The sequence below is a fragment of the Coffea arabica genome, chromosome 10c (assembly GCF_036785885.1).
Source record: "Coffea arabica cultivar ET-39 chromosome 10c, Coffea Arabica ET-39 HiFi, whole genome shotgun sequence".
Classification (NCBI taxonomy): Eukaryota; Viridiplantae; Streptophyta; class Magnoliopsida; order Gentianales; family Rubiaceae; genus Coffea; species Coffea arabica.
The window spans coordinates 27,137,099-27,147,280 of record NC_092329.1 but is presented as its reverse complement, the minus strand read 5'-3'; the positions used below and the strand labels follow the sequence as shown (position 1 = coordinate 27,147,280).

General features: G+C 34.6%; 1 protein-coding gene across 1 annotated transcript; it reads right to left on the bottom strand.

Annotated features, from left to right (window-relative positions):
- Window positions 1–3,785: 3,785 nt before the first annotated feature.
- LOC113714030 (uncharacterized) lies at window positions 3,786–4,784 on the bottom strand. Its single transcript, XM_027237828.1, has one exon. The coding sequence runs from the start codon at window positions 4,782–4,784 to the stop codon at window positions 3,786–3,788; it is 999 nt and encodes a 332-aa protein (XP_027093629.1).
- Window positions 4,785–10,182: the final 5,398 nt, after the last annotated feature.

Below are 10,182 nucleotides of genomic sequence, written 5' to 3'. Positions count from 1 at the left end.
CCAGAGGTTTACTGGAAGTATTAATCAAGATGTCGTGGAAGATGTCACACCCCATTTTTTGCAACAAAAAATTTTTTACAAAAAATCTATTTTTGATTTAAAAATAAAACAAGTGAAAAATGGCCTAAAATCGGACTTTAAAAATGTGACACTTTGGGCCTAAAATTTAGTCTAAAAGGGTTTTAGAGAGAAAAAAAAGGAATCGTCACTTGGTATTGAGTTTAGGTGTGCCAATTCATCCAAAAATATTCTTGATCAAAAATAAAATAGAACCCTTTTTGACAGCTCCAGGTCTTTGAAAACGAGAGAAAATGAGGTCGGGAGTCAAGGTTGAAGAAAGAGAAGGCAAGGGTTTGATTGACTCAAACCTACGGCACCCTTTCAATCTAATTTAAACTAGTAGCGAGATTTAGTCAAAATTTTCCTAATGTAACCTTTAAATTTATCACATGTGGATGTTTTCTATATGGATGCAAATTTATATTTTAAGAACATATCGAAAAGGGCAAAATGTCCATTTAACATTTAATAGGTACCAATCACATTAATTGCGAATCTCAAAACAATCTCTTGAAGAGGTCACGAGCATGTAAAAATGAGACTAAAAAAATTAAATTATATATAAGTATAAGTAATCAAAGAAAAGGGAATGCAACATAACAAAAACTCGTGACATAATTTTCTTTCTTATAAAGGGGTTAATGGGGTATTTAAACTAAAGAGCCATAATCACCCATTTCCCATATTGGAAAAATGACTCTTCTAACATAGACAAGCAAATGTACTAACTTATTTTTCTAATTTTCTAAATAAGATGCAATTCTAAATGATATAGTTCACACATATAGAGGTTAAGGGAATATTATAAATAGAAAGACCATGCAAATGAGAAAGATTACCTAAAATGGAAAAGATGCATGAAAATGCAATGAATGACACGCAATACATGAATCTAGCGCATGGATGACCTAAGGATCTAGCGTTGAACTAACCATTTCTATAAATTCTCACTAGCATTGAACTAGTAAGTGATCGACAATTTCCTACAAGCGCATAGGGTAGATCATACTAATAATTTTCTTGCAGTATTCCAAGATCGAACCCACAAGGACGAGTTAATTTTCTATTTTAATTATTCTAACAAAATAATAAAATTCAAAGTTGAGGAGTTTTATTTTCTAACTAAAAAAATAAATAATAATCAATTTAAATAAAATAGTGATGAGAAAACAATAGACGCGAGTCTAGGATTTCGGGTTTTAATCCTGAATTTGAGTCAATTATCTAGTTAATTTCTCAATAAACCATGAACGCATCACGCAATTGTATTTTAGATTGTTTCTCGATACATCTAAAGTATGTCTAATTAAATCCTACGTCTCTCTCGAGATTGCAAGCATTCAATTAAACTCTTTAAGAACTTTAGTTATATAAGTGCGTCATACAAATCCCAACCTATACTCGTGATTAGGTTAAGTATATTTATCTATCTAGTACACGGCTGTATCTCTTTTCTCAATTCAATATAAGCCCTAAGAGCATGTCTATGGTGGCCAAACATACATAGATACTTAAATCAAGATAGATAAATCATATAAAAAAGCAAGAGATTAACCTAGAAGAATTAATCAAATTCCTTCACAAAAATCCAAACCCTTGAAACAATTTAGTTCAACATGATTTGGAAATTAAAACTATGAATTCAAAGAGTTGCTATAAAGATAAGAAACAGAGTAAGAAAACTTCTTAGTTGCTTGCTCCAATCTTCTCCTTGCGCGCTCCGTTGATTCGCCTTCATTTGACCTTAATCTCTCCAGAATAATTTATGAAAAGATATTAAAACTAATCTAGACTAATGTTTTCCACCCCTAAAAATGTCCTAAATAGCCCCTATTTATAGTTTCTTAAAGGTTACAAGTGAATCCCTCTTGGATTATGTCTCCTTCAGTTTTAAAACAAGCACGTGCATCGAGACCCGATGAAGATCGGTGATAACACCGGCGATAAGACTGGCACCGAAGTTCTTTCGGATTAAGCCCTCCGCTTCATCAGACCAACATCGACGATATGACTGGCACAAACACTAGCACTGGAATTGGCCTCGCAAACTCTGATTCATTTTCTTTCTTAGCCGTTTTTTATCAACACCTCATCATTTTCCTCTTTTTCCTCTTTCAGTGTTTCTTCACACCGTGTTTTAGCCATTCTCTGTCCAATTGAGTTTTTCACCTATTAGAACAACATAAGAGCAAAATTAAGTAGTTTCTACTCAAGATAAAGCTCAAATAACTTGGTTAACTAGCAACTTATACCTATAAATGCATCACAAATTACGCCCTATCAGATTCCCCTACACTTAATCTATGCTTGTCCTCAAGCACATGAATAAAATCAATTAAATGCAAACAATGGCTATATTCAAGACTATCATCATTAAAGCAACCATTTTAAGCAAGTGTCAACTGCTAATAGTGAAAACCAAAGAGATACTTCTTTGGTTAGCTTTAAAATACCATCAACCCTTTCGACTCTGGCTAACTTAATTAGGAATATAAAATATTTAAAAAGTATTTTCTCGCAAATAGCCCAACTATTAAGCAAAATCTCAAACTTATAACCAAATGGATCCACAGCTATTATTATAATCCACATATTTTTGTTTCTTTTCCCTTTATTTTTCTCTTTGTTTTCTTCAAATTCCCCCACGCTTGACCTTTTTCACATTTTAACAAGGGAAATATGCTCAATTCTTAGCCGTTCAAGTCTTTTGACACGAATTCCAACATTTTTCAAATGAAAGAGCCGGGTTACTCAACTTGTATCGCTAAAGAATCACATACTCATAGTTATCACCACTGTTTGACGCGAAAGCCGACACTTTTAGGTGAACACCCTTGATTATTAGGCAACGACAACTAGTAGAGTACAGTTAAATTAATAAAATAAGCATTTAACGCCAACAATAACATAAAACCTTGCTTCATATCCCATTATCATGGACAACTAAGATTAGTAATTAGGCCAACTTCACAAGAAAAATGCTAAAAAAATATTTACAATGCCTAGAAAAATTAGCCAAATATTGAAAAAGTTCCAAAATATCAAATATTCACCAAAGATGCACTCTATGACAATACCATTTAGTACTTAACACATTTATACGAATAAACTTTAATCTTAATAATATTTGAAATATAAGCCATTGTACATTAAGGAAATCAACAATAGGAACAAAAATTTGAAAAAATTTAACCAAAAATTTCACTTCACTCTTTCTCCCTTCCCCCACACTTAGGACAATATTGTCGTCAATGTTCGGGATGAAATAAATGAATAATAACAAGAAAAGAGTTAAGAGTGAGACTCCTCTGATAACAAATGAATTCCATTGACCAAGCGAAGTGGGAGAGAAGTTGCCATTTACCATCCAATAGTCAAGTTCTGGAAGCCATCCTACCAAACTAAAAGAATAAAAGAACGCTATAAACAAGGGTTAAACTCACCACCAATAACCCAAACTAGAAAGCAATAAAATCCCAAGAAAATAAACACCACCATTAATCCCAAAAACAAGGAAAATATTAAATGAAATTAAAAATAAAGTTGGGTTGCCTCCCGATAAGCGCTAAGTTTTTATGTCTTCAGCCGGACAATGCCGATAATCTCAAAGAGGATGAAATGGTTCAGATATTTGCACATTTTCTAATTTATGTACCCGCAGTACTGCACAACTGCTTACATCAACATTGTGTTTCCGGATCACCGAGGAAAAATATGAGCAATAATCATGCAAAGGCAAAAAACCTATGTCCTGCTCTAAGACATTTTTCACCATACAACTCATTAGTAGCAGCAATATAGGAACAAGATTCCTCATAAGAAGGATACTTTAAGGGTTTAAAAACATTAAATTCTTCTTTCTCTGTACCAACCTTTAGAGTTAATTTTCCTTCAAGTAAATCCATAGTAGCTCCCCTCGTAGCTAAGAATCCTCTACCAAGGATAATAGGTATAGAAATATCTTCCTCCATATAAAAAACAATAAAATCAGTAGGAAAATAAAATTTACCAACTTTAACCAATAGATCTTCTACAATACCCATTGGATAACACACTGAATGATCAGCCAATTGTAGAATCACTTGAGTAGGCACTATGTTGGTAAACTTCAATTTCCTAAAAAATGATAAAGGCATCAAATTAACACTAGAGCCAAGGTCACATAAACATTTATCAACAAGAAGATGTTCAAATTGACAAGGCACAGTAAAACTCCCTGGATCTTTCATCTTAATTAGAAGACGATTTTGGAGTACTGCATTGCATTCCTCAGTAAGGGACACCTCTGCAAAGTCCTTTAACTTCTTTTTATTAGATACTATCTCCTTTAAGAACTTTGCATAAGCAAGGATATTTGCCAAAACTTCGGAGAAAGGCATATTAACTTGTAACTTCTTAAACATATCCACGAACTTTTGATATATCTCATCAGCTGCCTTCTTCTTAAACCTTTGCAGGAAGGGGATAAGTGGCACATAAGTTTTAACTTCTGGCACCTTTATACATTGATCATCTTCACACTTTTTGCCCAAGCCATCATGCTCATCTTCAATTTTTTCAGTTCCATCATCCATTTTAACCTCATTTTTCTTCTCAAGTACCGGCTTTACTTTAGCTTGTGGATCATCCAACACCTTCCCTGAGCGAAGAGTTATTGCCATTGTAGCTTCTTCAGGATTCACCTGAGTAGTACTAGGCAGTTTATCTTGCCCCTTCTCAGTCATTCCCTTCGACAATTGGCCTACTTTTTTCTCAAAACGTGAATAGAAGCTTGTTGAGATTGAGTTATGTGACAGTCCCACTTCCCCCTAATGTGAACTAAAGGGTTCGGTGGACCGCCTGCCTAACTCTCGCGGGGGCTCACTACAGTCCTCAAATAAAAATGAAAAAAATAAGACCACAAGAACAAGTGTAACAAGAATTCCAAACTTAAAACATATACTTATATACATTTCTATCTCAAAAGGAATACAATTCCAATATACAAAGGTTCTCAATTTTTCATACATCCAACTCTTGCCAAGCGCTAGGGCAAGAACCATTACAAAAAAAAATTTAAAGAACTAGACTAGGCTAGTCTATACAGATCTCTCGTCCTTACTCGCATTCCCTGTTAAGGAAAACAAAACTAACGAAATAAGATAAAAGCTCAGTGATAACACATAATCAATTTAAACAAGGACATTAATCATGTAATAACAAGTAATCAAGGAAACATTGACAATATGAAACAATGATAACACATTCATTAAAAAGATACATGCTCACATGGAGCCTTTTGTTCTTTCATTCACCTTCTATTTCATTATTCCTCCAACATTTTAAAATGCATTTTGTAAGTGAAAACCCCTCCATTGACATTGTCACTCGTTCATTCATTTTATTCTTCCCCCTTCTAGACATTGGCCAGACTCCACCCGACAACGTGGTAATACTAGAGTATACCAAACTTTCACTCAGAGTCACCAAATCGCCCGACCGAGTTCGCTTCTGGCTCGAGTCGACTGGCAACGAAGGGCAAGGGTCCAGTTCAGCCACAAGGCTTACATTCATGCACAACTAGCGTATAATCAAGTAATCATTGAAAATTTCACATTTATTTAGGTCGAGTGCCATAAAGTACACACTCGCCTAGCAAAACTCAATTTCAGCAATCATTAAAACATTTAACAGTTAATCAAACATCCACAACAAGTCACATAGTCAATGGAAACATAACGTACAAAGAACACTCACCTATTTAAACAAAATAACGTCCAAAGTTTCCTACCGGATAATACCCTCAATCACCAAGGAACCCTAATAATAACCAAGAGAAAATATTACAGCTAAACCATCCAAAGTTTAGGTGAACCAAAGAAAATCCGAATAACTACTAGTACAAAGTATAAGTATAGTTTTGGAAATGAAAAGAGTACATTTAAACCAAAGGATATGAGTAAAATATTTGTAAAACTTATGCTCGCTCGTAAAATTTTGAAATCTCCATTTGAATCGAAGTGACAAAGAAAACGTATTTCTATTAGTCGTAAATTTCATTTTTCTAAAGGTACAAGTTTCGGCCAAATTTCAGCTTATATACCTCTAATAAAGAAGATTTGAATACCTTAAATGAGTCCAAAGGATATGAGTAAAATATTTGTAAAACTTATGCTTGCTCGTAAAATTTTGAAATCTCCATTTGAATCGAAGTGACAAAGAAAACGTATTTCTATTAGTCGTAAATTTCATTTTTCCAAGGGTACAAGTTTCGGCCAAATTTCAGCTTATATACCTCTAATAAAGAAGATTTGAATACCTTAAATGATTCAAGTTAGTTTCATCCTCAACCATTACTCAAGTCGTGAGTACATCTACCTAACTCTCGAGTGCAAATTTGGACAGCACGCTCTTTGTATTTACCTATTTTCCAGCAGTTTATGACTTTATTATTTTTCTCAACTCAGCCCAAATTCACACATAAACAATCTTAACACAATAGCCCTTCAACTAGGCTCATTGTCATCCAAATACAAGGCAATTCTTGCAAGTAAGCTTCACTTGGAAATTCAAAAATGGTGGCTAAAAACTAAGTACAAGTCTTGACCGCTTTAATTCAGGTAACTTGTTAAAAGAGTAAAACTGTGAGGAAATGAGAGATACATTAGCGATAGAAGTTCAATAGGAGTACATTTGAAGTCAAGGAAGTGGAAAATCAAGGTAAAAGGTTGGAAATAGGCCATCCGAGGTTTAAAAGTCAAGAAGCCCATTTCTCTGCTTCAGGAATCTACCTAGATGAATAGTGACAGTAAACTTTTAAAATTCGCAACTCGAGTTCCACAAGTCGAAAAACTATGAAAGTTATACCATTGTAAAATAGATTTTTAGTACTACCACATCCTAGAAGGCATTTTTCAGAGATTCAAATCACAAATAGGCCAAATATTCGATCCAAGTCAAAAATTCATTTTCCTGAAGAAACATGACATTCAAGCAGGGCAGCCTACTTTGAGGAGTCACGGACAGCAGTACACAGGGAGGAAAAATATGAAATTTGTACAGAACAAAGATCCATGAGTCTAGTTTCAAATGCCACTGACAGCACCTAAATCAGATTTTTCTACACCAAGATATAAGCATTTTACTGAGACTAGTCATTTAAATCCGAAAATCTGGAAACTCATGTTTTTTTACTTGTGAAAAACTCCTTTTTCTCTTTTAAAACCACAAGACTTTTATTCAAACCACCCATACACTTAAGTATGACATTCATACCAGCAAGTTTAACATAATTTAAGTATCAAATTTCAACAAAAACCAAAGGTGAAGCTCGGCTCTTCCTCTCTCCCATTTCGGACAATTTCAAGCTTTCACAAGAGTTACTTCAACTTTATTGCTGCCAATCTCACCTCTAAGCCAGCAATTTGCTACCAAGATCAAAGACAACATGCTGCATGTCATACTAAACAAGAAATATAACATTTATAGCATGACTTCCTAGTGGAAACTCCTCAAAAATTCACACTAAAAAGCTGTAAATTGAGCTCATGTTTCTCCCTCGGTCAAATCTAGAAATTTCATTTTAGCAACCATCAGCTCACATGGATACTATATTTACACCAAGCTTCATCTATCAAAAGGGATTCAAGGATTCCCTAGCAACTTGCAGCAAAACAAGAGCCAAAATCTAGAAAACAAAAGGTCATTCCTAGTTCAATCCAAGCTGGAAAATTTCCAGCAATAAAGCAAGTCTCTACAACCTATTTCTACTTCAATCCAACCTCAACCAAACATACATCAAAAGCCCTCTAAAGTATGTGAAAGAAATTGAAGTTCCAAGTCATATTACCTTGAAAACAAGCTAGAAGTTAACTCCCCTGTTTTGGTCCTTCTATTGGATCAAGCAAGCTGGAAATGGAAGTAAGACACAAGCTTCCTTTCAGTTTTCTCTCTTTGGTTCCTCTTGGCTGAAGTGGAAGCAAAACAAGAGATTTCTTTGTTTTCTCTCCATCTTCTCTTGGTTGGAAGGTTGGAGCAGGAGACAACCGTTTCCTCTCAACTCTCTCTACTCTCTCTCGGCTAAAGTGGGACAAAACAAGAGACTAGTCTTGTTTGTGACACCCCAACTTTTGAGATACTATTGTTTTACGGTTTCTTTAATTTATTTTATTTTAAAACATTATTTTGTTTCAAGGAAGATACTAAAGTTATTTCTTTGGGTTTGATTTAAAACCATATTTTGTTTTAACAGACTAGAAACCCTAAAATTTTAATCAAAAACCCTAGTTACTTGTGACTATGTTTAAATCCCTCATAATTAATTCAAAACCCTAATTTTATTCTATGGAATTGTGAAATTCATCACATTTTTCTTAAAATTCTTTTTATTTTGAAATTATTCATTTAATATGACCCTACTACCGAATCATCCCTTAATAAGTGCAAATGAACCTAAAAAGTACACCAACCAAGTGAGGAAATCAAATTCTAAACCGATTAAAGAGTGAGTTGTGATCTTTGGAAGCTAGGGGAACTAAAATTTTCAAGAGGAGGTGAAGTGGTACTCTTGCAAGCCTTATTTCGAGGTATAAAATCTGATCTATGGCTTTGATCATTTTACTCTTGTTTAAGATGTTAAATAGTTCATGTTTTGGGTTAGATTACAAGTTATACAAGTTGTTGTGATGATTTTTAGATGATATAAGTGAGTTAGGATTTGATAAATTTCTGCCCAAACTTGCTATATGGTTACTATATGTTGAAAATAAGATTATACAAGGGGCTTTGGTAGTGATTGGAACAAGGAATTGAAGAAAGTTCAATTGAAAACCAAAATTTCCAGATTTCTGGAATTTCATGTTTCACTTCTGCCCGGTTCTAGTACCCCATGTTAGAGGCCGAATTGGGCTTGGAATAAAACATCAAAGTTGTAGAGAATGGTATTTTATAGGTGCCTATAAAATTTCAGCTCAATCGGAGTAATGTAGCTTGTGAAAAGACCAAAATACCCTCACTATTTTAAGGTTTTTCCCAATAGTCCGTTTGGTCAGTTTATCCAGTTTATCATGTTTATTCACTAGGATCCGTACTGATTTAGCCTTTTTCCAAAACATGAAAGTTTTAGTACCCTGTCTTACCTTTTCAACTCTACCAAGAACGTCTCAAATGGACCTCGGTAGACTGAGATATGGTCATTTGAATGCAGTACGGTTGATTAGCCGAATAGTTGGAACCAGGTTATATGAACTGGGAATTTGATTAGGTGACCCTGAAAATTTGACTAAGTGCTCTTCATGGAAGTTGTAGGACATCGTCTTAGATTCGAAACGGTATAAGTTACATACTAATCCTATAAGCGTAGCCTCGGATGTGTTATTTCCGCAACCACACGTCAAATCTGTCTTTTGTAACTTCATTCCCGCACTTGTTATCACTTGATTTTTGTTCTTATGTTGTTATGAGCCTATGGAACGGCTATTTACTTGAATCTATGATATGTATGACTTTGGGTTGGATTGAGTAGAAGAAGGAAGCCAAAATGGCTGGAAAATTAGGTAAACACAAAGGGCATGCTGCCGAAATTTACGCTCGAGGACTAGAAGATTATACTTATATTTTGTACTAGTAGTTATTTGGATTTTCTTTAATTTACTTAAACTTTGGAGGGGTTTAACTGTAATATTTTCTCTTGGCTATTATTAGGGTTTTTTGGCGATTGAGAGTGTTATCCGGAAGGATACTTTGGACATTATTTTGCTTAAATAGGTGAGTGTTCTATATACGTTTTGTTTCTATGACTATGAGGATTGTTGTGACTATGTGGTTATTTGTGAACATTTGATTAAATGTTAATTGTTTTCTATGATTTCTAAAATGAACTTTTGCTAGGCGAGTGTGTAATTTATCGCACTCGACCTAAATAAATATGAAATTTTCGGTGATTAAATGTTGAAATACTAGTTGCGCATGAATGTAAGCCTTTTTGGCTGAACGGGGCCCTTGCCCTTGTTACCGATCGACTCGAGCCAGAAGCGGACTCGGTCGGGCGATATGGTGACCTGGGTGAATTTGGTATACTCGAGTATTACTTTGTAGTCCGGCCACGTCCGGATGGGTGGAGTCCGGCCAACGTCCGGAAAGGGA